At 59.1% G+C, this 25698-nt stretch overlaps 1 protein-coding gene across 1 annotated transcript; it reads left to right on the plus strand.

The window, feature by feature from the left end:
- Window positions 1-4158: 4158 nt before the first annotated feature.
- NDST1 (N-deacetylase and N-sulfotransferase 1) lies at window positions 4159-25453 on the plus strand. The gene is made up of 15 exons (XM_068408924.1): window positions 4159-4227; window positions 15683-16552; window positions 16706-17188; window positions 17391-17478; window positions 17707-17861; window positions 18906-19091; window positions 19410-19538; window positions 19715-19897; window positions 20132-20228; window positions 20379-20502; window positions 21094-21268; window positions 21502-21672; window positions 22690-22799; window positions 23637-23739; window positions 23840-25453. The coding sequence occupies exons 2-15, from the start codon at window positions 16043-16045 to the stop codon at window positions 23957-23959; spliced, it is 2634 nt and encodes an 877-aa protein (XP_068265025.1). The 5' UTR covers window positions 4159-4227; window positions 15683-16042; the 3' UTR covers window positions 23960-25453.
- The last annotated feature ends 245 nt before the right edge of the window (window positions 25454-25698 follow it).

Genomic DNA, 25698 nt, shown 5'->3' on the forward strand with positions numbered 1-25698 from the left:
CAGCTCGGAGCCACGCGGGGCTGGGTGGTGGGTGGCAGAGCGGGAGCCCACCCGTGGGCGTTCAGATCCGCACCCAGGAGCTGCGTTCAGAGCTGATCCGACCGGAGGAGAAGCAGATGGCTGCAGGTGTACGAGGGAGGCTCCTTCTAATGGCCCCGCTAGGGCCGACTGCACAGTCCGAAGGCCTGAAAACACACCGGCAGGGAGGGTTCAGCACCTCTGCTCGACTGCCAGTGTTTGCTGCTGGTGCGTGGGAAACTTCTGACCCCTTTCTTGCGCCCATCAGCTCCGCAGCTCGGCTTTGCCACGTGTTTTTAGGGGAGCGTCCACATGCCCAGCAAGGCTGATGTCTTTTGGGGTACCTTTTCCTTGCTCTGGCCAAGCATCCCAGGTCCCTCCAGGATGCAAACCTCTCAGGGAGAAGAGGTTTGGTCTGTAAGGCTCCCTGCTCCCCTGTGCCCCCCTGCACTGGGCTTCTTCCCCAGGAAAGCTCTCTGTGCTCACAGGTACCACCGTAATGTCTGTCTTGACCCCGTGGGCCACCCTGGCCCGCTTCTCTCTTCGTTAGCAGTTTGCCACTGCATCAGGGATCTTCCTCTTTAAATATTGAAGGAGAGGCTTTTAAAATATACATCGGCGAGACTGCTGTAATTCCAGCTGGTGCTGCAGTGACACGGGCCGTGGCCTGATTCGAAGGAGGCGGGGAAGGAAGGGGCTGGCAGCAGGCGAGGTCAGCCTGCGTCAGGCCACGTGTGCCGTGGTGACTGTGAGTGACCAGCCCGAGAAGGAGCCGTGGGGACAGGGAAGGGTGCGTGGGCAGCCTGAGCCAGGCAGGGCGGGTTTCTCCCCAAGGAGCCACGCGTGCAGGGCAGGCTGTGACAGTCCTCCATGAGGCTTGCACCAGCCTATGGATGTTCCTCTGAAACAGATGCAAGCCAGAGGCAAGGAAATGGGCTGAAATAACCAGATGAGCTGCTAAAAAAAAAAATACAACCCAGCAGTTCAAAATCCAGCGCTGCCCTCAGCCCCAGAGCAGCTGGGAGGCAGGCTGCTCCCAGTCCCTCCAGGCTCTGTGCGGGATGGGGCTTTCTCCACTCCTCGGGACAAATTCTTCCCTAGCTCTTTGCCTTGCACCAGTCCTGGCGTGTCTGCAAGGGAACTGCCTGCCCTGCAAAATGTTCCTGGGGCCAGAATGCCAGCCCCGACGGGACTGTTGTAGCTGCCGAGGACAGCGCTGAGGATCTTCCCAGGCGGGGATGAGCGAGAAGGGAAGCACTCGGCAGGGGCTGCAAGGGTTGCATCCTGCAGCCCAGCCAGGAAGGATACTCAGGCCACGGTGGGGTCAGTGCCAGAGACGATGTGTATTTGCTTTGAGAAATCCTCCAGATTTCATTCCTTAATGGGTAATTAACATTCCAGCTGCTCCTTGGTAATAGCCTCTCCAGCCCATGGGAAACCCACAGACACAGTGACGCTGCAGGCAGATTTCATAACTCAGTCAGTGACTAAACAAAAAGGGAGCCCGAGAGCCAAGGCACATGGAAATGCTGCTCTCGACCTTTCCTCCTGCCCGGGCTTTGGCCCTGGTGTAAACTGGTCCTGACTGAGAGGGGTCAGTGGGAAGCGACTGGCCTGACCTGCGAAGCCCTCAGCTCCGGGCTTCCAGCAAGCAGGAATTTTTGGTGCTTGAATGTCACTGTTCCCATGGCTGTGTCTCGTTCCCACAAGCCACCGGTCCGGTGGCCTTACTGGTGGCCTTGAAACAGAGGCTGGAGCTGGAAGAGGCTAAAACTCTCCCCAGAGGCTGAATCCTTGTATTCTGCCTAGTACGGAGCAGGGTCTGCAGTCGGGGCTCTTGTGGGGATGGTGGACAACAGCTCCAGGTCCCTCAAAATGGCATCTTTCCTCTAATAACCCCAGCAAAGAGAAATTCAGGACCCCAAATCCAGCCATTCACAGGTAAAAAAAAAAATAAAAGCAAGCTTTTCCATTTGTTTTTAAGGCCGTTTTTAGTTTCAGGAAGGCAGTTTGTGCATGCACACATGTAAAATGAAGTGTCAGAAACAAGCGTAAGAAGATTAAAAAAGAAATCTCCAAGGCTGAAGTTAAAGCACTTAAGGAATTGGCAGAGACTTCAAGAGCCAGTTTCTGGTCCTAATGAAGTCGGTGGAAGTGCTGCCACGGACTTCAAGGGGACCATAATTTGGCTGTAACTCAGTAGGAAGCTGACGGTGTTGATTAATAAATTGGAGACAATGCGGAGGAAAGCCGCTGAACTTCTTTCTCACAGATGTGCTGAAGAAGAGCCTATAAGATAAAGCGTGCAGGAAAGGAACTGGTTTCCTTTGTGTTTGCAAACAGAAGATGGGGGGGAAAAAGCTACCTGATACTCCTGTAAAATGGTGGAGCTGGTATTAATAAATAGCAATGCAGCTTTCTGTTTCCAGAGAATAGGTCATTCTCTTAAAAAAAAATGTATTAGCAAATGCCAGACCAAGCATTCAACAAATTCCTTTTTTCTCAGAAGTAATTATTTGGTGGAAAACTTTACGGCTGGAGATTGCGGATTCTGCAGATTGTCCTCGGAGTTTGGTGCATGCCTTTGATTACTCATTGCTGGCTTTTTACTCGATGATTTGTGCATGAATCTCCTCTGCTAAAACTCTGACGGAGGTCAGCACGGCCTCAGAAAGCCGTTCCCGGTGCAGATACGTTTTCAGGCTGAGTTTGCAAATCATTTAAGGCTTAAAAAAAAATCCCTTTAATACCCTTTACAGCAGTTCGTAGTTGAAAAACTTCCTGTTTGTCCCTTTTTGTTTTCTGAGCTTTCAAGTAACTTTGGCACAGGCAAGATATTCAGAGATCTTCAGAAAAAAGGCTTGTGAGGGGAGTGAAATGTTTAAGGATAAGAAGTCTTTGACTTCAATGAATGCTTTGGAGTGCATTAGAAAGTTTGCAGCCATAATTGTCTGCAATCATTTGTCTCCTTCCCTACGACTCCCTTTCTTCTTTTCTTTTTGTTTGTTTATCTGCCCGTTTCATTTGATTGAAATTGCTTCCTCGCCTCCCGTTAAGTCGGAAGCTCTCTCAGAGCACGCTGCCAAAACCAAACCCAAACCCAACAGACCTTCTGCCACATCTCATTCCTGTGGGCTGGACACGAAACTTGTCCCCATGGGTTGGACACGAAACCTGGTGGGATCTTCTTCATACACTGCGTCCCTCCTCGCGTGGGCAGTGAGACGGACCTGGGTGGCTCTTGCTGGTGATCAACACGGGCTCCCTTTCCCTGGACCGGAGCGTGTCTCCGCATGCCAGCAGAGCCCCCGGCACCCTCCGCAGGGAGGGCAGGGGCAGGAGCGGAGCGGCTGAGCTGTGTCAGGTTCGTTTTTCCCCTCTCTGAGGAATGAAGGGAATTCTGTGTGTGCGCACGCAGGTCGGGGGGCAGCCAGGCGTGACTCAGATGCGTACCTTGAGCTTGTCTTGGAGCCGGGGTGGGAAAGCCGAAATGATGTGATGAATGGGCGCTCTGAAATCACACCGGGGTTCTGCGGCCGGGGAGGTGGAAGGGGACAACCTCAGGCTTAACTGGCTTCCCAAATCTGACAGGAGGGGTGCACACATGCTGGGAGAAAGATAAAAGGGCTCTTTGTAGGAGACATCAGCCTGGCACCCCAGTTAACACCAAAGGGGCACGGTTTGGGACAACCTGTCGTGCTGGCCCTGGGGAGCAGCGGTGAGGGCAGGGATGGGAGCATCGCTGGGTAGATCATCACACGCGCCCAGGCCCGGGGACCGAAGGAGCCCTCCGGCGGGAGATGACCGCAGGGCTCACGGCCATCCCCCGTGCCCCCACACACAGGGCCCGGAGGCAGCTCGCACCGAGGGGCCGGGAGCTGTGCCGGGGGGGGGGGACAAACACCGCGGTGCCCGGGGATGCCGCCGCCCCCGAGCCCCCCGCGGGCCGCCGCTGCCGTGTGTCGGGGCGCCCGGCGCTGCCCGCCCCGGCCCCGGCTCTCGGGGTGCGCAGCCGCCCGGCCCCGCAGCGCCGAGAGCCCAGCGCGGCCCCGGGGCGGCGCTCCCGGGCCGGGGCCTGCCGGGGGGCGGCGGGGCGGTGCCTGGCCGGGCCGGCGGGCGGGACGCGCCGAGCGGGGCCGGGCCCAGCCGAGCGGAGCGGAGCTGAGCGGGCGGCGGTGGCGGAGCGGCGCGGCCCGGCCGGGCAGGCAGGTACGGGCCGAGCGGGGCGGGAGGCGGCGGCGGCGCAGACAAAGGGCGGCCCCGGCGGGCGGCAGCGAGGGCCGGGACCCGCCGGGCCTTGCACCGCCGCCGGGCCGGGGGAGCCGGGCCCTGCTCGCCCCCACCCCCGGGCACGACGGCTGCCCCCTGCGCCGACCCTTGCCCGTCCCCTCGGCAGGTCGCCGCGGAGCCCCTCGGGAGGAGCCGGCCGGGGCCGGGGGTCCGGCGGGGCCTGCCCGGGGCGGCGGAGCGAGGGGTCCGGTGCAGAGCCCCCCTCACCTCGGGAGCCCTCGGCTCCGTCAGGCCTCACGTCCCCCCCGTGCCTTCCCGCCCGCCCCGGGGGCTCTGGGGAGGACGGTGAAGCCGTGCGGGGTGGCCGGGGGTGCCCTCGCCCCGCCGCTGCCCGGGCACCCCAGCTCGGCGCTGGGCACCGCCGTGCAGCGGGCAGGGAGGGCGGCTGCTGCTGCTGGAAGAGTCGGGGCCGAGCTGCGGCACGGGCACCCGGGGCGTGGGGTGCGGGGCCTGAGGCGTCCCCGCGCTGGGGGAGCGTGAGCGGCGTTAGTTAAAAATGATAAAGGATTGAAGGAGATCAGGGTGGTGCGGGCAAGGGCCGGTCTGATGGCGCACGGCACGGCTTGGCCAGGCTGGCTGGGTCCCCATAAAGCACCTTGTCACCCCTCTGGAAGAAGTCCTAGCATTTACCCAGGCACCGGTGAGCTCCTGGGCCTCTCATGCCTGGCTGTGTTTATTATTTCCCCCAAGTCTTTTGTGTTTCGCCTCCCTCTCCGCACAGGCGGGTTGTCCCCAGCTCATGGGGGCAGCCCGTGATGCCCGCTGGTGCAGAAGCTGGCCAGCTCGGCCACCTCTCGGTGTCACCTGGAAGGCTCTTGCTTGCCTTGGAGGCTGGTGCTGTGATCATATCCCAGCGCCGGAGCTTTCCCTTCCCGCGGTGCCAGCCGGCTGTCACCGCAGCACACCGTGGGGCTGGTCTTCTTCCCGCTACCGGTGCTCACAGCGTTGGGGAGCTGGTGCCTTGCAATGCCCCTTTGTCACCGACAGCCTTGAAGCAGCAGCTCTTCCTGCAGCAAAGCAGCATCTTTGTTACTTTAATCTCAAGAGTGTTTTTTACCCGGGCTGGGCTGGCACAGACGGGGAGGCGAGCGGCCCCATGCCTGCTCCTCTCAGCTGTGCTTGGGGACCACGGCCGAGGAAGTCGTCCTTTTCCAAATAAAACAACCAGGACGAATTCAATAGGAAATAAGTTCCTTGCTTCTGAGTGAACTTGCTGTGGTTGGAGAAGAAGGAAATTAAACAATAGAAAAAACGTGTGGGGCTTTATACGGCGGGAAAAAAAACCCCAGCCTCGCTGGTCACTGGTGGGATAGCCGAGCATCTTCACTTCGCCCGTGTCGGTGCTTCTTTTTGTCAAGGACAGCGAAGGCGATGGCGATGCTCGTGTTTCCCGACACCCCTCCCTGCCTGTGGCATCTGTGCATGGGTGCGGGGAAGCCAGGACCTCCCGCGTTGCCGTCCTGCTGGTCCCCAAGCCACCCGGCAGGGTCACCTCCCTCAGCGCCGGTGCGTGCCGTGCCACCCCGCCGGCTGCAGCCCCCGAATCCTCCTTTCCAACCTGGAGCCGCTGGCACGGGGCACGGATACTGACGGGAAAGCTCACGCACACGAAGCCTTTCCTGCCTCCTGCGCCTTTGGGAAGCTGACGGGTCTCGTCTGGTTGTGTTTGGGTGAGGACGGAAAACCTGTCCCAGCCAAACAGACTTTTTATTACAGGTTGTTTTGGGTTTTTTCCCTCTTTTCTTCCTGTGCGGCGCTGTCAGTACTCTAGAACAGGACATATTTAATGCGCTGTTGGTGGTAATTTAAACAGAAGAAAAAAGATGCCTCACGAGTCAAAAACTAGGCTGGAATGAAGAGGGAATGATTAATGTTTCTTTCAGTAGCGTGTCATGGTGAAGTATTGCATGGCCGAGCGTGTCCCTGCTGCAGTGTCACGGCACCGCCTGCCCCTCTCCGCCTGCAGGCTTTTATAACAGGTTTGGTTTGGGGCATCTCTGGGTGCCTGGGCTGGGGACAGAGGGCCGTGGTCCCACCAAGCATCCCATCTCGGAGGCTTCTGGCCAGGTGCTGGAGATGAAGCTGCTCTCTTGGCTGTTCGTGCTCTGGGGCAGGGTCATGGAGGGCTTGGCTTAAAAGGGTTTTTTGTGGAATTCTGTCTCTAGATATGCCTTATTGGGTTGGTTTTTTGTTTGTGGCTGTTGAGGTAGAGCCTGCTAGGATGACGTTATGACTCAAGGCAGAGAAGCAAAACATTAAGCTCCTATATCTGCGATTGCTTCATGGCCACGGAGGTCTGGGGTTCCCACTCCATCTCACGATGTTTCCAGCCCTGCTCTTGAAGGCACTTCAGGACCTTAGGACTGCCCTTGGCTTCCTTGTGTGCTTTTACTGAGGTGGTGGCACTGCTTTGTGCATTTTTCCAATGTGCCACCATCACGCGTTGGCCAGTGGCTTTGGAGCCTGAGATGGGGGAAGGAGGACCTGGGTGGAGGGAAAGCATGGTGCTGCTTTCTTGGAGACCACCTCACAGACCTCGGGGGCTGCGACGGTTCAGTCCCCAAGTGCCTACAGGAGATGGTGCCCCCATCTGTGCCCGTCCCCGTGTGCGGAGGAGCAGGGCAGCCCTCACGCCGGGACCCCTGGAAGGGCTCGGTGAGTCACACAGTGCGGACGTGGGGAGAGGGTGGCCTGTAGCTTATGATTCATGTTGTTTTCCTGCAAAAGCCACTGGCTGTAATGGCAGAGCTTGCAGGAGACGAATCAATATCGAGCTGTAAATCCCGCACGTGACTGCCGGCCGGGCGGTGAGGGGGCTGGCGTTGAGAGCACCTCAGTTCCTGCATCCTCCCCCAAAACAGCAGGACCTTGCTGCAGCCCTCTGCCCGGGGAAGGGGCTGAGATCCTCAGTGCTACCTTCAGGTGGTCCGAGCCTTCCTGGAGGCGTTTAGGAAGGTCAAGGGATTCCTGAATGTGGGGTGTCCTGGGAGGAGCTGCCCTCATATTTAAGAGGGGGACATGCCTGGAGTTCAGTCCTGCTGCTGGTCTGGTCCAAAGCCTTGGAGATGCAGGTTGTCTTGGAGAGACCGAGACTCTCTTCCAGGGGCTCTGTCCCCCCGTGGTTGACAGGGAACCCAAAATGTCTTGGAAATGATGGAAAGTAGGGAAGAAGAAGTGTTTTCTGTCTGTCTTGGCTTGGGCGTGTTGAGGGTTGCATGTACAGCGTGGGGTGTCCCTCTTGGCTCCCTTGTGTCTCACCCAACGCCTCTGCGTATGATCTGGAAGGATGACAGCCCCCGAGGTGTCCCCGCTCCTCGGGGCAGCGTGCTGGCTCTGTGTGCTTGCTGCTCTCTTGGCTCTGCCTCGTGTGCCTTGGCAAAACCCAAATGACTTCCAGCTGCTTGTCAGCATCTCACTGAGTATCCCCCTTCCTTCCCGACCACCATCTGCTTCTTCCCAGCCTTATACAGCCCTGGGCTTGGAGCCTGAAGTGGTGGTATCAGCTTAGGAAAAAGGGCCGCGTTAAAAAGGGTTAATGGCTCAGTCCTGAAATACGGGTGCAAAATGCCGTATGTATATGTGATACTCAGGCTATTTTATGTCTCTTCCAGCAGCCTTGGTTCATCCCTTGGCTGTGCTGGTGCTCTGCTGGCCTCGTGGATTTACATCGGCGAGGGGAATTGGAGCCAGGAAGGAGGAAGGGAGGCCGTGTGTGGTACCCGGGGTGGGGATGCTTTGCCTGATGGCTGGGTGGGGACATGGGAGCCCACCTGAGTGGGGAATGTCCCCAGGTAGAGAGGCCAGGAGTGATGTGTGGCCAGTGGGATGTGAAGCAGCACGTGTTAACGGTGGTTTTTTAGCTCTGACTGGCTGAAACCACGAGCTGGCGTGCGTGGGGCAGGCGGTGCGGCACCAGGATGGAGGGGCAGGTGGGGCATCGGAGGTTGATTCCTCGAGCATTTGCTTTGCTTGGAGCCCCTGCGGAGGAGAAGGAGAGGACAGGGCTGATGCTGTAGCCTGGGAGCAGGTAAAGCATCAGGCTTCTCAGGGAAATGCTGCTTGGTTCGTGCAACCTCAGACACGGATCTGGAAACCGGGGAGGCAAGAGGCAGCTTGGGTGCCAGCAGCCCCGATGCTGCGGTTGTCGGGGGCAAACGTGGGCATTACCAGTGGTGTCTTGGAGGGTGAAAACAAAACGGATCTTGCTAGTGTCTCCTGCACTCTGCGCCTGCTCCTGCTCTCCGTGTTTCCCCCGGGCTGGTGAGCATTGCAGCCTCTGGTACTTTTTAAGGGTGGCAAAGTTTGCGTGCAGAGGTAATGTCTTTTATTAGCCTAACTAATACCTTTAGGAAAAAACAGATGTGCTCTCGGGCCTGAGGAACGCCTGCACGCCCAAAACGTGTCAGTTTTTCCAACTGTGTTCTGTGGTCTAATAAAAGATCTGACCTGCGCCTGGCCCGGCCATGACCTTGGAGCGTGCCGGCCCCGGGAGCATCCCGCTTCTGCGTCAGTGTGCGCTGCCCGTCCCGTCCCCAAAGGACCTGCCAGCTCAGAAGCTGTGGCTGGAGCACGCCTGCGCTCCCCACAGGCGCTTACCTGCCTCCTGATTCAATACCAGCTGCGAGCACCCAGCCCCATGGGTGCTTTGGGCTCACGGCCGGGTCTGTCCGGGCAGCCTGCAGGGAAGCAGAGGTCGGCTGCGGCTCAGCAAAGCATCAGGGCGTCAGGCTGGATGGGTGCGGTCTGGCAGGAGCGTCCTCGGGAGCCCCTGGGAGGAGGGGGCAGCTCTTGCGATGCTCCATCCTTGCAGGGATTTCTCCCAAATGCGGGTGCTGGGGGGTCAGTTGCTCGCCATGAGCTGGTTCACGCTGTGGTTTTATGGATGCTGCTTTGTAAAAGTGCCGTTTTGGGGCTGGGTTAGCGCTCGTCAGGGCAGCCTGCGCTCCCCAGAACAGCTGGCGGTTCTTCTGTGGTGGGACGGAGCTGCTCTCCTACTGACTTCAAATTCCCCGTAATGGGAAGCTGTCAAGAAAACGAAGCAGCTGGCCCGTGCCGTGGGGCTCGCAGTGCTGCCGTGGCCGAGGGGGGGAATCGCTGCTGCCCCGCAGCTCTCCGTGATCGAGCATCACCTTCGCGCTCGTGGCAGGACCAGCATCTCTGCGGGGAAGGTCTGGCCAAGCAGTGTTGGAGGCAGCAGAAGGTGGTTCAGTCAGTGGTTTTTTGGGTAGGTGAGAGCGCGGGCTGCCGCTCCCACGAAATATAAAAATTCACACAAGATTATTTTCCCCTTGTCCTTTTTCTTTTTTAAAATTCTTGGGATTCAGGCCCTGCTCATCCAGAAAGGCTCTCTGGCACTTGGGGAGCCATGGGAACCCCACACGACACATTTCAAAGCAGGAAAACCCGATTCATTGAGTGGATTTTTTCTCCCCCCTGCGAACCCACTTAAAATTCATGGAGAGTTTTGTCAGTAAGAACCTGTTTCAATTAACGGACAAAAGAAACTCTCCTCGTTAAGCGCCTCTTTCAATTAAGGTTTGGGAGAATTCCCTCAGCTCCGCTTTCTCCTGAGCGAGGCTGTTTCTGAGGATTCAAGGGAAAAAAATCCCTGTGAGCAGGAGCAACCTGCGAAGGGCTCCAGCTTTTTTGGAGGGAGGCAGCGGCGTGACCCGAACCGTAACCTGGCTGTGGGATGTTGGGACGTTTGGTCAGGACGGTGTCAGGCAGCATCGGTTGGATGGCGGGTTGGCTGCCCAGCCCGGCATCCCTGGGGCGTAGGAAAGCTAATGACTGCTGCTAATTGCTGGCCTAGTTTATGGAGGAGACTGATTTCGTGCGGGTGTTGGGAGATGGGGGGAGTGTGGAGAGGTGCTCTTCCAGATCAGGGTGCTGGGGACAAGGGAGGTGGCAGCCACCAGTGCCCAAGGATCAGAAATGGGGCGGCCTTCCCAGGGGGTTCCTCTGTACATCCTTGCTGGTGGGGGGCTGCGGCCCCTCGGGGCTGGGAGACCGTGGTTAGCAGGGGCAGGACCTGGGGAGTGGGGTTAAGGCGTGGGATTTGCTAGAGCTGGTCTTAAAAGCCCCGCCAGTCGGGCTTGCCAGCTGCTCTGCCACTGAAAAAGTTTTAATCACGGGCTTCCAGAAACTTCACCCATTTTGGGGGGTTTTGGGTGTTTTTTTCATTTGTTTGGGGTTTTTTCTCCCCTAAAAATTCAACAAATAATTTGCAGCGATTTGCCGCACACCAAACCTTGCCTTCCCCATCCCTCTGCGGTGAAAGAAACGTTTTCACGATTGCTTTTTTTAAGAAAACCCCAGGAAAGCATTACTTTAATCTTTTCCAGTAAAACTGAAGTGCTAACAGGGCTTTCTGGGTGAAAAAATATCTCTTCCAGAGCTAGGTGCTTTGGCCAAGAATAACTTCTTCAACGTGAAAATCTTTGACCGCTTTTGCTGGGCAAATCACTTGTCTTGGTTTCTTTTCCGCAGGAGCGGGCAGGTGGTGGGCAGCCCAAGCCGGAGGTTTATTTCCAGAGGGGAAACTTGGTTGGCAGCAGCAATTCAGGTGGATGCTCCCACTGCTCATTCCTGGCCGGGCTTTGTAAATCAGATCTTAAATAAAGTGCTGGGAAAAAGGGAGGGTTTTCCTGCTGAAGTTCACCCTGGGGTACGAACACTCCAGACCTTGGATAAATCAGGGATGAATTTTCCCACTATCCCCTTGTGTTTGCCCTGTGCACGGCGGGCAGAAGCTGAGCGGGGTGGGTTTGGGGTGGGAGCAGTGCCGGTCCCTGCCTGTCCCAAGGGCAGCTGCTGGGGCTGCCGTTGTCCTTCTTTAATTTTGCACCTTTTAGGCACTGGGGAAACAGTGGGATCCTCAGGAAAGTGGCGCTGGGGCTGTCCCCTGGCCAGCAGCAGCGTGTTTTTCTCCCTGGTGTGTTGTAACTACTGTTTGCAAAGCTCTTAAGCAGCCCGTGTAATCTACCGCTAAGACGCTCCTTATCTGGCATAATAAACCTGCACCGGTGGCGCGCGGGCAGCCTGGGCGAGAGCGGGGGGCCGGGACGAGCTTGTTTCTGCTCGTTTCTGTCGCCAGGGGAGGTTCAGGTTGGACATTAGGAAGAATTTATTTTCAGAAAGGGTCATTAGCCATTGGAATGGGCTGCCCAGGGAGGTGGTGGAGTCACCATCTCTGGAGGTGTTTAAGAAAAGACTGGACATGGCACTTAGTGCCATGGTCTAGTTGACATGGTGGTGTCAGGGCAATGGTTGGACTCGATGATCCCAGAGGTCTCTTCCAACCTGGTTGATTCTGTGATTCTCTTTGCCAGTGGATCCGGCCCTGGCTGGGGAGGGAGGTGATGGGGACAGGGACAGGGACAGGCAGTGGCCCTTTGCACCTTATGATGGCTCTTCCCCGACACCAGTCCTCCCAAGTCTCTGCGGGTGTTTCCAGTCGCAGTTGGGATCACTGCCGTTCAGAGTTGATAAAGGCAGTGGTGCAGAGGTAGGTGTTTAAAGGAAGGTTTTTCTCTCCAGTTACTTTTTCATTTTCAAAGGAAGCTGCCCTGTCTTAAGCTCGCGGTTGTCTCTTGAATAATATGGTGGCATTAATCTCCTCTCTAAGGACGTGCTTAGCTCAGTGGTTTTAGATCTGCAGCCCTCTAAATATTACCAGCGGAGTGAAGGGGATTCCCTCTAGAGGGAACTTAAACCTATTAATAATAATTTGGCTGCCTTTTGTGCATCTTTTACAGGTCGTCTGCAACTCCTGGGGCTGCAGGGCACCGGCCAGTGACCACTGAGGATGCTTGCGAGGATGTGCGAGGCGTGGGAGGGACAGCAGGCATGGTGGGCTGGGCGCTGTGGCCCCGCTGGGGACCTGGGTCCCAGCCTGGCTGGATTTAGACCTTCCAGTAGCCTTTTGCCATCAAGTGTCCGAGTGGGAGATGAAGAAGATGCGTCGGTGGGGCCAAGTGGTGGTCAGATATGGGAAGGGAAGCATTGGAGCGAGCAGAAGCGATTGCAAATCGCTGAGCTGGGTGATGCAATTTAGCATCCTGCCTCTAAATCCTCCTCCATCCAGGCTTAACCCCCAGGGCTGGCTTACGTGGGGAAGTGGAGCTGGCGTGGCGGTGAGGAGGTGATGACCCTGCGGTGATGGGGAGTGAGGAGCAGGGGTGCCGGCAGGAGAGGAGCATGATGGCTCCTCTGGCTGTGGTGTTTAGGATGGGGCCCCATCTCTATGGGTTGAATGTTGGGGGTCTGTGAGCTGGCAGAGTTGGGGGTTGAGGTCCTTGCACATGCGGTGGGGAGCAGATCTTGGGGTCTCTTCTCCACGAAGGTGGTTGCTGGCTCCCTCCTTTGTAGCCCTTTCCAAAGTGGTGCGAGGGAGATGCGTGAGCGACTCCTTGCCGTGTCACAGCCGTGGTTTTGAGTTCACCTCCCGTCCCTGGGCTGTGGGGCTGGGACAGTTGAGATTTATTTGACAGCTGAGACTTGTGAACTGCCTGATCTTCACTGCTTGCACCTGCGGCCGGACCTATTGCACTCCCCAATAAATCCAACCCTGCTGCCGTTGTCTGCTGGGACCGCCGACCCTTCCCTCTCCTCCAGATCTGCTTGCACTTCCTTGCTTATACTTAATCCTCCCATTGCATCCCTGCAAAATCCCACCAGAGGTTAAAGGGAGAGCACTGCAAGCTGCTGATGGAGATGGTTTCATCCCCTCTCATCCCCTCCGGTGCCCCTCTGCCTTTCCGGGGTGCGGTGGTTCCCCAGGGGGCATTTGTGGCCAATTATTCTGGCCAGGGGGAAACCGCAGCCCCCAAACCACATCAGGGGGGAATTTAGAGAAGCTTTTCAACCTTTTTCCCCTTCCTCCTGCAGCTGTCTTAGATTTGAGGTGCTGATAGTAAAGGGTTTCGCCGGTCACTGGTTGCCTGCCCTGGGGTCGGATCCGGCCCCGGGGGTGCTCTGGGCTTGCAGCTGCGCCAGGGAAGCCGCTCGGATGCTGATTGTGTTTGTCAGGGCGGCCGGATTAAGTGCTGTGGCTAAGCCTCCTCAGCGAGCCCCTCTCCAGCAGATCCTGGGCCGGGGCTTTGCTCAGAAACCCACCAGAAAACAGCATTTTCCGGGGCTCTTTCTCCTGTGGTCCTTGATGTGTGGCTGTGGCTGAGCACCCACCTGTGCCGTGGGAGCCCGCCGGCACCCTACGGTGTTTCTGGGGGCCTGAGGTCTGCGTGAGGGACTCGGGCTGACATTTTCAGCTTGTGCCTTTTAAATAACCACCGTGGGTTTAAAAGGCACCTGAGCAGCTTCTAAAAATCAGGTTAAAAGGAAGTTTGACTCCGACTGTCACCTTGCCAGCTCTTGTGGTTTCTTTTCTGTTTTACCATCGTGTTTCCTTTTTTGTTTTAGAAAAGGTGTTGGTCTTGAGAACTTGTTTTGTGCTCTTGGACCTAAATCTGCTTCCTTCTCCAGTCTGGAGCTGTCAGCTCTCCCACCGCGGCTGGGGATGCGCAGGGGTTTGCTGGGCAGCGTGGAGAAAACCCTGAGCAGGAGCATCCCTGCCCCACGGCATCATCCCGAACCCCTCAGCATCCTCCCTGCAGAGGTTTTGCTCCGGCAGCGAACCGGCAGAGCAGGATTCCTGCCTGCTTTCCGCCTCGCCAGCAGGTTCACGGGGCGGGATGCTGCCTGCCCTGGTCCCGGCTCACACCTGGCTGCTCCAGGGGTCCGGCGCTGGCCCCCTGCCCGGGCAGGCGTTGCCTTCATGCTTTGACGTGGCAGCCTCCCTCCCTGGGGAGAGTCAGCCAGCATCTGCCCGGAGATGCTGTCTTGAAAGCCTGGTCATTAAGTACTGTAATTAAAAGCTCTTAGAAGAGGATGGGCTAATGAAGCCCCCTTGGAAATGGCAGGTGATGTAGGTGCGGGGCCCCATTCCCATCTGCTCTGTCTCGTGGAGGGTGGTGCGAGGGTGGACACACCATCCTGCCCATCAGCCGCCGACCCCAGTGCTGGCATCAAACCCGCTGGCTGTCCCTTGCCCGCCCATCACCATGGGAATGCGGCTGCCAGCACCCACCGGGATGGCGTGGCCGGGAGGCTTGACAACATGGTCCTGGCTCTCCGCATCCCTGGGAATGGGACCCGGGCAGGGGACTCTCCCTCTTCACAAGTGCATCCCTAAAAGCAGCCTCCCTGTGTGCTTCTCCTGTTGGACCCAGAGAAGCCTTCAGCCCTGGCACCCCGGCAGGGTGTTCTCCTGGGGATGCCGAACGTCCAGCCCCGCCAGAGGGAAGGAAGGAGCGAGCTGGGGCAGGGCACACCCGGGGGGGGGCAAGGAACATCCTCTCTTGGTCCTGCCTGAAGATCATCCATGTGTGCAAAGACAAGTTACAAATCAGTGAAACCAGATGCTCCGCCGTGCCTGGCACAGGGGAGGTTGCTGGGGGGTGGTGACGGTGATGGAGGCTGGCTGCCGGTGGCGTGTGCGGGGGCCGGTGGAGCAGCATCGTGCCGGTGGGGATGGGAAATGGGGCCTGGAGCGGGGCTCGCTGCAGGGAAGGGCAGGGATGACAGGATTACCCTGCCCAGCCTGTAATCCACGGTCCCGTTCAGCCGGCCATGTTTAATCCCATTATGTGCCTGGCTGGTGTCTGCAGGGCGGGCGCTTGGCCGCTGTGCCAGTAGGGCACAGGGAGCTCTCCCAGGGGAGGAGCGGGCACCTCTGCCCTTGCCCCCAGCACCAGCGGTGGGTTTGGGGACGGTGCTGCAAGCCACCGTGCCACCACTTTTGTTTTTTCCTTAAACACACTGGCCACTTCAGTGTCCCTGCCCAGGGTGGCTTCACCTCCCAGCAAGCGGTGCCCAACGGAGTTTTTTCTTTCTTTTCTTGTTTTAAACGAGCCTTTCACAGGGAAGGGAAAAATACTCCCAAGGTCCCTTTGGCTCCATGTGGGCGCTGCCGTCTGCCCGTCTCGGTGACCTTGGCTGGCAGCTCCCAGCTCGCCCTCATGCTGCCTGGCTGGCCGGCTGCCCGCGGCCCTCCCTGGCAGCCGGGCTGGGCGATGGGGGGCTCGGACCCCCCACACCCCATCCTCCTCCCGCTGGGTGCCTGGCAAACAGGAGGAGTGGGGCTGCTTCTCCGGCTGCTTGATACGACAGACACTTGTGGGGGGCCCGGGGTGCTGCCATGCCCCGGGTGCTGCGCTCCCGCCCCGGCGCCGTCGGGAGCTCGCGGCGCTCATGGCAAGCCCCGGCACGCCGGCGAGCTCACCGGTGGATCTGCCAGGATCTGCTGGCGTAAATAAAAGCGGCAGTGTTGGTACCGTCACCGTCCCCCCCCGCTCACCCCACCTCTCTCTTGCAGGGTGCCGTGGGGAGCTGCCATGCCCGTGCGCCCGCCGCGAGCCGTGCCGAGGCCGCCCGCCGCCCCCTCGCCCCGCTGAGGCCATGGGGCTGCTGCCGCCGCCGCCACCGCCGCGGGGATTTCGGCTGGGCGAGGGGACCCTCTGCGCGTCTGCCATGGTGACATGAAGCGCACAGGGACTGCTGGAGGGGAGAGGGCCTGCACAGGCAGCCTGCTAGTATTTTAATTTATTAGTAGCATTCAGTTTTGTTTTACCTGTGGTTTTTTTGGTTGGTTGGTTGCTTCTTCCCCTCCCCGGGGCTCACGAGGGGAGGGGGCGGGCAGGGGAGAGGGGCCCCACCTCGCCCTGCCGATGCAAGGATGACTGTGCTGGCCAGGGCCCGGCGGGGTATCCGGCAGCTCTCTCCGCAGGTGGTGTTGCTCCTGCTCTTCGCCTTCTGCCTGCTCAGTGTTTTCATCTCTGCATATTATTTATATGGGTGGAAAAGGGGCTTGGAGCCCTCCGGGGACGTGGCAGGGCAAGACTGTGACGAGCCCAAGGTGGCCCCTTCCCGCTTGCTGCCGCTGAAGACCCTCAAGGTGGCCGACTCCTCCCGCACAGACCCCTTGGTGCTGGTCTTTGTGGAGAGTCTCTACTCCCAGCTGGGCCAGGAGATCGTGGCCATTTTGGAGTCGAGCCGCTTCAAATACAGGACGGAGATCGCCCCGGGGAAGGGGGACATGCCCACGCTGACCGACAAGGACCGGGGACGCTTTGCGCTCATCATCTATGAGAACATCCTCAAGTACGTCAACCTGGATGCCTGGAACCGGGAGCTGCTGGACAAGTACTGTGTGGAGTATGGCGTGGGCATCGTTGGCTTCTTCAAGGTAAGGGGGTGCAAGGGGCGAGCCGAGACCCTGCAGCCAGGCCGGGTGTGAGCAGGGGGCTCTGGGGTGCCGCTGCCCTGCAGAGACTTTGCCCTCCCCTTACGTCTGTTCCCGGCGTCCTGTCTCCTCCAGCTCCCGTCTCTCCCCATGCAGGCCAACGAGAACAGCCTGCTGAGCGCCCAGCTGAAGGGCTTCCCCCTCTTCCTCCACTCCAACCTGGCGCTGAAGGACTGCAGCATCAACCCCAAGTCACCCTTGCTGTACATCACGCGTCCCAGCGAGGTAGAGAAGGGTGTGCTCCCCGGGGAGGACTGGACCGTCTTCCAATCCAACCACTCCACCTACGAGCCAGTCCTCCTGGCAAAGACCAAGTCGGCCGAGTCCATCCCGCACATGAGCGTGGACGCGGCGCTGCACACCACCGTGATGCAGGACCTGGGCCTCCACGATGGCATCCAGAGGGTGCTTTTTGGCAACAACCTCAACTTCTGGCTGCACAAGCTTGTCTTTGTGGACTCTGTCTCCTTCCTGACGGGCAAGAGGCTCTCCCTGCCCCTTGACCGCTACATCCTGGTGGACATCGATGACATCTTTGTGGGCAAGGAGGGCACACGCATGAAGGTGGAAGATGTCAAGGTGCGGCTGTGGTGTTCTGGCTGGGTGGGCAGGGGATGCGTGGGGCTGAGCGCTTGTGCTTGCTCTGGGATGCCCCAGGGATGAGCTTTCCTGACCCTGTGGGAGCTCCCCTGCGAAGCTCTCGGGGCACAGGTCCTCGCCCTGGCGTGGCAGCCGTCCCCACGGCTGCGTGCTGATCTTGCTCTCTCTCCCCACCTCCCAGGCACTATTTGACACGCAGAACGAGCTGCGCACCCACATCCCGAACTTCACCTTCAACCTGGGATACTCAGGGAAATTCTTCCACACGGGTGAGGAGGGCGAGGGCATCGCTTTGCCTGTCGGTGCAGTACAGCTGGTGTTGAGGCACAAACTGGTGCTGAAAGAGGCCAAAGTTGGGGCTGTGGGAGGGGTCTCGGGCATCCCACCCCGCTGCCCCCCATCACCCGGTCACTGAGAGGGGCTCCCCCTCCCTCTGCCCCAGCTGCTCACGCGTGGCTCCGCGTGCCCAGCCGTGACGACGAGCATCGTGCCCACAGGTACCGACGCCGAGGACGAAGGTGACGACCTGCTGCTGTCCTACGTGAGGGAGTTCTGGTGGTTCCCTCACATGTGGAGCCACATGCAGCCTCACCTCTTCCACAACCAGTCGGTTCTCGCCGAGCAGATGACGTTAAACAAGAAATTCGCTGTCGTGAGTAAGATGCTGTTGGTGGGGGTGCTTGTGGTGGGGGGAGGGTGGGAGAAGGGGGGCAAAGAGGCAGCGAGCTGCCTGGGTTGTCCGTTCAAGGGGAGACATCATCCGTGCGTTGCAGCTGTGCCTGCCCAGCCCGGCGCCGGGGGGATGCGGGGGTCTGACCCATGGGGGATGAGGGGTCCGACCCACAGCTCTGCAGGAGGGAGCGTCCGCTGGGGTTGGTGTGTGCTGGGTTTTAGCTGAGCCTGGGGTTGGGTGCTCAGCCCGGTGCAGTTTGATGCTGTGCTGGGCAATGATGCAGGATCCTGGAGTGGTGGCCGTGTGCTGGGAGGGTTCTGCTGATGGAAACTCCCTCTGCAGGCCGAGCTGTCAGGGCCATGCGGTTTGTAACGGCAGGCTCTGACCTTCAGCTTGGTAAGGGGTTGTCCGTCCTCTTGGGCCGTCCCTATCTGCCCTGGATAAAGCCAGCATTGAGACCAGACCATGCTGTGATCGACTGGTTTGCTCACAGCTGTCTTGAATCCAAACCCGGTAAAGCCAGACCCAGTAATAATAATTCAGTCCTACGGCCTACGAGAGGGATCTTCAGGCTAACTTGAATTCATTGTCTGATAGTTAGAGGTGCTTAATTAGAGAGAGACTGGATCATCCCAAGTAGGGATGGTCCAGCTCAGAATTTCCAGGCTGTTTTATATCTGCTGATATAAACCACTTTACAGTCCTGTGTAGATGTATCTCCTCGTTCTCCACAGAAAAGCTTTGCTGCTGTTGTTGTGTTGGTGACAGCAGACATGGCAGGGATGAGGATGGTCCACATGACGCAGAGGAGCGAGTGTCCACCCAGCACATCTGCTGCTGGGCTCCCTTTCCTGGAGACAGCCCTGGTTAGGAGAGGATGTGCGGGCACGGCGCTGCCCTGGTTGCTCTCTAGAGGCATGAATTGACTATTTGTAGCTGGGAATGGGCAGTCCCTTGTGGAGAGATTGGTTTGGGATGTTGTGGTTGTGGGGACTCTATGGTCACCTGCTCTCTTCTCTGCAGGAGCATGGCATCCCCACTGACATGGGGTACGCTGTGGCCCCCCACCACTCGGGCGTGTACCCTGTCCACGTGCAGTTGTACGAAGCTTGGAAGCAGGTTTGGTCAATCAAAGTGACGAGCACAGAGGAGTACCCCCACCTGAAACCTGCTCGCTATCGCCGTGGCTTCATCCACAACGGCATCATGGTAGGTGGCCGGGCTTTATCTCTGGTGCTTCTCTCCTCTGCCTCCCCCACCAAAACCTGGAACCTCGGCGGGTGGTTTCTGGGCGGCTTGGATGCTTTGATTTGAGAGGGCTGTGCCCTCTGCTTGTCCTGCACAGGGGAAGCTTGCAGGAGGACAGGTTTTGGTTTCTCCACCTGTCCACCTCCATCCTTTGTGGGCATTAGGATTGAAGTCAAGGGCGGTGATGGGCAGTGGAGGGGCTGAGGACCCCCTTTTCATTTGGGAGGAGGAAGGGGACCCAGCCCTGTATGCTCCATCCATGGCTTTCTCCTGCCCCAGGTACTCCCCCGGCAAACCTGCGGCCTCTTCACACACACCATCTTCTACAACGAGTACCCTGGTGGCTCCAGTGAGCTGGACAAAATCATCAATGGGGGTGAACTGTTCCTGACCGTGCTCCTCAATCCTGTGAGTACAGCCGTCCGGCTGCCCGGGGACAGACAGACAGGTGTCTCTTGAAGAGCTGTCCCCCAGTACCACTGTGGGCAATGTCCCCAACGTCCTTGGCCAGGGTGGGAGCTGTTTGAGTGGGACGGCTGCTGGATGAGGCGCTGCTCACCCCTGCTCTGTTCTCTCCTCTTCAGATCAGCATCTTCATGACCCATCTGTCTAATTACGGCAACGACCGTCTGGGCTTGTACACCTTCAAGCACCTGGTCCACTTCCTCAACTCCTGGACCAACTTGAAGCTGCAGACGCTGCCGCCCGTGCAGCTGGCACAGAAATACTTCCAGATCTTCTCTGAGGAGAAAGACCCGCTGTGGCAGGTACCCCTCGTGCCTGGAATGGGGTGAACAGGAGGTGTTTCACCTCTTTGTGGTTCTGTAGCCAGTGTCAGGAGGGAGTTTTCCCCGTAGAGCTGGAAATAACCCCAGTCTTTGCCCTGCCTGCTGAGCAGTGCAGCCTCCCCGCACGTCTGCTCGGGCTGGAGGGGGCTGACCAGTGGTGGGTGGTCCCATCCAGGCTGCCCTGTCTCTAATCCTTGCCCCCCTGCATTTCAGGATCCCTGTGAAGACAAGCGTCACAAAGACATCTGGTCCAAAGAAAAGACCTGTGACCGATTCCCAAAGCTTCTCATCATTGGGCCTCAAAAAACAGGTGCTTCCCTTCGCCCTCGGTGCTGTGAGCACACTGGGAGGCTTGCTGGGTGCCCTGCACACCCCCAGAGAGTCTCTCTCAGCCCTCCTGCCCTGAAGCAGAGCTTGGAGGGAGGTTTGGCCCAAGTCAGCTCTCACTTTCTGTCTGAAGGAACGACCGCCCTTTATCTCTTCTTGGGGATGCACCCAGACCTGAGCAGCAACTACCCCAGCTCAGAGACCTTCGAGGAGATACAGTTCTTCAATGGACACAACTATCACAAGGGCATCGACTGGTAGGTCTCCCCATCGCGGGGGCTGAGCTGGGAGCGCTTGTTCCTTCAGGAACCAGAGCAGCAGTGCCATGGGGTTTCCCATCAGCCTCACAGCCACCAGGCTCTTGGCAGAGGGCACCTGGGTGCTGCAAGGTGGGACAAATCCTGCTCTTTGCAAGGGTGTACTCATGCCAGCACCAGCTCTGTCTGGTGGTCACAGTTTGCCTTACTGCGAGGTCTGCGGTGCAGCCACTATTGGCAGTGGTCGCTGCTGCGCTGCCTTCAGACCACTGCACCGCCATGGTTTATCCCCAAGATGTCCTGAAGGCAAAGGCCACGTGCCAGGCCTCAGAAGTGCCCTTAGCAGAAGCCATGTGCATGTGTGTGCATCTGCTACCCCCTGGTTTCGGGGTCTGCCTGGGGAATCGGGTGAGGCCTGGCCCTCCAAAATGGCTGGAGGGGATTGTGGAGCCCCAGGCAGTGTGTCAGACCTGGGGGGGACCCTGCAGGGTTAGTGTGTGGTGTGGAGTGTCTGAGATGCCACCTGCAAGGTGGGGTGCTGGGGACGTCTCGTGGTGCCTGTCTGCCTGCCTCACGCTGTGCCTCCCCCAGGTACATGGAGTTCTTCCCCATCCCCTCCAACACCACCTCCGACTTCTACTTCGAGAAGAGTGCCAACTACTTTGACTCAGAAGTGGCTCCCCGGCGAGCCGCGGCCCTGCTCTCCAAGGCCAAAGTCATCACCATCCTCATCAACCCTGCAGATCGAGCCTACTCCTGGTATCAGGTGAGCCGCCCGCCTCTGCCTCTCCCCCACCTTGGGCAGGCCCGTGGAGTGGTGGACCAGGGGCTTCCCTCTGTGAGGTGGGTTTGGGAGGTGGGTGGCTGCAGGCGCTGCACTTTTTGGCTGAACAAGACGTGTGAGGACACGGTGTGGTGGTCTGGGAGCCGTGGTGCCTCGTGGGCAGCCCAGGATTTGGGTTGCCCCAGGAACAAACCTGCCTTCCTCATGCCTGACAGCACCAGCGAGCTCACGATGACCCGGTTGCCCTGAAATACACCTTCCACGAGGTGATCACGGCGGGACACGAGGCTGCTCCAAAGCTCCGGACCCTGCAGAACCGCTGCCTGGTGCCGGGCTGGTACGCCACCCACATCGAGCGCTGGCTGAACAGCTACCACGCCAACCAGGTAGGGATGGGAGCACCCCACTCCTACAGTGGCAGCACCCCGAGGAGTCCCTCTCGCCCAAGCAAGGGTGTGCAGGGCAGAGAACTTAGGTCCCAAGTTAGCTGTGAGGGTGATCCCATGGGAGCTGCTTTTCTTATACCTTAATAACCACGGGGAGAAGAGTGAAAGCACTTGAGGAAGGTGCCGAGGGCAGATATTGTGCAAGAAGGAGACCCTTGTAGTGTGAGGTGGGTGATGGATGATGCACAAAGATGTCCTTGTGACAGTCCTGGGCAGGTAGGTCCTTCTGCTCGTCCTCTGGCAACGCAGGGCTGAAAGGGGGCCGTGGGGTGGGGGACTGTGGGTGGCTCTGCAGGGACACCCACCGCTCACTCGCCACTCTCAGCCACAGACCCCCGTGGGGCTGCCCTGGCTGGTGTCACCGTGGCATTACAGCAGGACAAAAATAGCGGGCGAAGCTGCTCGTGGTTGGAGCTGCCTGCAGGGGAAAGGGGGGCTGGCTGCCAGCCCTGCCGTGACCTGCGCTGGAGCGCTGCTGGCAGTCTACGAGCTCAGTCCCTGAATGATTTTTCCACCGTCATTTAACCTTATAAAGTCTATTAGTTGTCTGCTTCTGGCCTAATTGCTGTAATGCCATCCTGGCTGGCTGAGGGTTGGGTGGCCCTGAGCCCCATCCTGGCTGGCTGTGGGTTGGGTGGCCCTGAGCCCCATCCTGGCTGGCTGTGGGTTGGGTGGCCCTGAGCCCCGTCCTGGCTGGCTGTGGGTTGGGTGGCTCTGAGCCGGAGCTCTTATGTTGTCCTGTGTGGATCCTGGCCCTGGCTTTTATTTGCATTTAATTTTCTAACACCCAGTGTGAGTGAACACAGGGGCATGTTAGTGTTCAAAGGGGGACCCTGTGTGGGCTGGTGGCAAATTTGGCTCCGAGATGGCAAAAGGTGCGGTGAAGGCGGCGCTGTGCCCCAGGAGATCAGGGCTGAGAGCTCGTGGCACCTCGCCGCCCTGCCTCGCTCCTTGCAGATCCTGGTCCTGGACGGCAAGCTGCTCCGAACGGAACCCGCCAAAGTGATGGAGACGGTCCAGAAATTCCTTGGCGTGACCAACTTCATCGATTATCACAAGACCCTGGCGTGAGTCCTTCCCTGAGCTTCTCCTTCCTCCAATGTGCTGGTGCTGCTGGTGCAGCAGGTTGCCCCTGGGGACACGCAGCGCTGTGCAGGGGCAGCCCCCAGCCCTGGGGCTCAGTGCAGAGCTGCTGAGGGTTTCAGACCAGGGTTTCACCTGAGGCTGGAAGAGCAGCTCCTCATTGCTGTGACCTACACTGGGGTAGCTGCAATCAGAAATAACGTTCAACAAGCACCCCACTGTGCTGTGCTTATCCAGACACCGCAGCAGGGATGGTGGTGGCACTCCGGGCAGCCCAGGAGCAGCTCTGGGCTCCTGGAGTGGAGTTCAGGGGTGGATTTGTGCCGTGTGTGACCCTGGCACCCCGGCTTCTCGTGCACGCACTGCAAAGAGCAGCCCTTGCTGCTGGCCATGTGGCACCTCTGCGGGTGTCACCTTGCTCTGAGCCTCCACAGCTCCTAGAAAAATAATTACCTCTGCGCAGGGCTTGCCTATGCACATGGACGCTCTGAATCTGCACCCAGGTGCTGTGGGGCTCTTGAGGGCATCCAGGGCTGAAGGTGCCACAGAAAATAATAATTAAACCCACGTAGACCCCCGTGCTCCCTCAGCAGGGCGACGTGATGAATGAACCTTGGTGGGCTGCTTACTGTGCGTGGCGGCATGGGGAACCTGTTGTACCAGGGGGTTGATAATGAGATGTTAGCTGGGCTGCGGGTTAAAAAGAGGTGGAGAAGAACCCCTGTGCAGGGCTGGGCAGCAGTGGGGCTTGTCGGGCAGTGTGCCTGTCCGTGGAAGGTGTGGCGGGGCCAGAGGGGTGAGGCAGAGCTCTTGCTTCACAGGTTTGATCCAAAGAAAGGATTCTGGTGTCAGCTGCTGGACGGAGGGAAAACGAAATGCTTGGGGAAGAGCAAAGGGAGGAAGTACCCCGAGATGGATTCGGATGTGAGTATGCAGAAAGCCTCCTGGGAGGGTCCTGAGCGGGGCCGGGGCGGTGGGCTCGGGGCCGGTCCCCCTGACCCTCCTCTCTGTTCTCCCATTGCAGTCGCGCGCCTTCCTGCGGGACTATTACAGGGACCATAACATAGAGCTCTCCAAGCTCCTGTACAAAATGGGGCAGACGCTGCCCACCTGGCTGCGGGAGGAGCTGCAGAGCACCAGGTAGCTGCCGCCCGCCCGGCCGACCCCTGCACCCGGGGGGACCTTCCTCAGCAATACCCGGCCACCGCCTCGGAGGGGACCCCCAGGAGCCTGCCCGAGCGGTGGCCTGACTGCGGTCCGCACGCCGCCACCTCTCCGTAACCCCACACCTCTTTCATTTTATTTTTTTTCCTTTTTATTTCCTGGGGCTGTTGGTGAGGTCCCTTCCCGCCCTGCTCCATCGTGGGGAAGCGGCACAAATTCCCCCTTTCTCTGCCCAAAACGGGCCCTGACTCCCCTGGGCCAAAGGGCAGTGTGGGAGCTGTCCCTCACCTCCTGCCCCAAGGGTGGAGGAGCCGCTCTGGACACGCTGGAGGTGACTTTGCTGAGCTGGAGCAGAGGAACGGAGCTGGTGGAGACCCAGAGCACAGAGGGACCCAGGCCTGCTCCTGCCACCGGCCCCATGCAGGAAGCAGGAGTTTGCCGGATTCGCCCAACACCTACTTGGAAAAGCTGCGAACGAGGCGGATTTTTCTTTCAAAGACTCAGCACGATTTCTTTTCTCATCTCCATTCGTTTTCAAGCTCCTCAACCTCTTCCTTCTCCCTCCGTGGGCAGCGTGGTGGGACTGCGGCCAAGCTGGAGAAGGGGCCGGTGTGCCAGCCCCGGTGTGCCGGCCCCGGTGTGCCAGCCCCAGTGTGCCAACCCCAGTGTGCTGGCCCCGGCCTGCTCCCATTCCCCCCCCAAGCCCCTCCTTGCGATCTTGTACACGCGTGGTGTTTCCTGTGGTAAAGCCGAGCGGCGCCTGGCGTCCCTCGGCACGGAGGAGAGCCGGTCCTCAGGGACAGGGCGGACGTTGGGATAACGGCAGTCGGAAGGATGCTGAGAACTTCAAACTCCTTGAATATTAAAAAGCGAAAGTATTTTAATAACGTTGGGGTGCGGGGTGGGGGGGGAGGGTTCATTGGGTTCCCGTTTTGCAGGGGGTTGTTTTGATTCGGTGCCAGAATTTGTACCTAAACCCCGAGGGTTTTACGTGGTCTCTTTGGTTGTTACACGTGACGTGGACAAAGGTCAGTGGGGAAACGGGCCAGTTTCCCAGCTGGAGACGTGTCTTTGTGCCGGTGGTGCCGTACAGAGCTGCAGCCCCAGCTCTGCCCCTCCCGCACCCCGTCCTGTCCCCTGGGTTTTGCTTCCGGGGCTGGCAAACGAGACCGAGCCGTCATGGGTTTACTGGGATAAAGGCCCAAATTCCCCCTGGGATGGAGCAGTGACGCAGGACGGAGGGGGATGCGGTGCCCAGGATGCCACCCGGCGCAGGGCCAGGGCAGCGGGGGGGTGCGGCGTGATGGGGGGGTCCCAGCCGCTTCTTGTGGCAGGAGCCCCCGCAGCCGTGCGTGGGGCCGTGGGGGCTGCACCCCGCTGTGCCCCTCCGGGGGGGGCCCTGGGAGAGGCTCCCGGGCGCGGGGGCAAGGTCCTGTTGAACCAACTGCTAATAAATGGGGGGGCACTGGTTTTACTTGCTGGTTGTTGCCTGTTTCTCTCCTTGCTGGCACAATCCAGCCCTCTGCCTGGGGGGTCCCGTCCGCCTCCAGGGGCCTTTGGGCCCGTCTTCTGGGGGGATTTGGGGAGGAAGGGGGTGTGCGTGGGAGCAGCCCTCCGTGCACGAGGTGGCAGCAGCCATCTAGTCCCAGATCCGGCCGCGCTGCGCAGCTGCCCATGGCCTCATGTCCCTGGGATGGAGCCGGGACGGCGTCCAGGATG

This window comes from Nyctibius grandis, chromosome 10, assembly GCF_013368605.1.
Source record: "Nyctibius grandis isolate bNycGra1 chromosome 10, bNycGra1.pri, whole genome shotgun sequence".
Classification (NCBI taxonomy): domain Eukaryota; kingdom Metazoa; phylum Chordata; class Aves; order Nyctibiiformes; family Nyctibiidae; genus Nyctibius; species Nyctibius grandis.

Bases quoted from the DNA above. Each gene is read 5' to 3' on its own strand.
- NDST1 (XM_068408924.1), top strand. From the start codon at position 16,043: ATGACTGTGCTGGCCAGGGCCCGGCGGGGTATCCGGCAGCTCTCTCCG. The intron at 17,862-18,905 runs GTGAGTAAGATG...TCTTCTCTGCAG, and splicing joins TAAACAAGAAATTCGCTGTC to GAGCATGGCATCCCCACTGA. The intron at 23,740-23,839 runs GTGAGTATGCAG...CTCCCATTGCAG, and splicing joins ACCCCGAGATGGATTCGGAT to TCGCGCGCCTTCCTGCGGGA.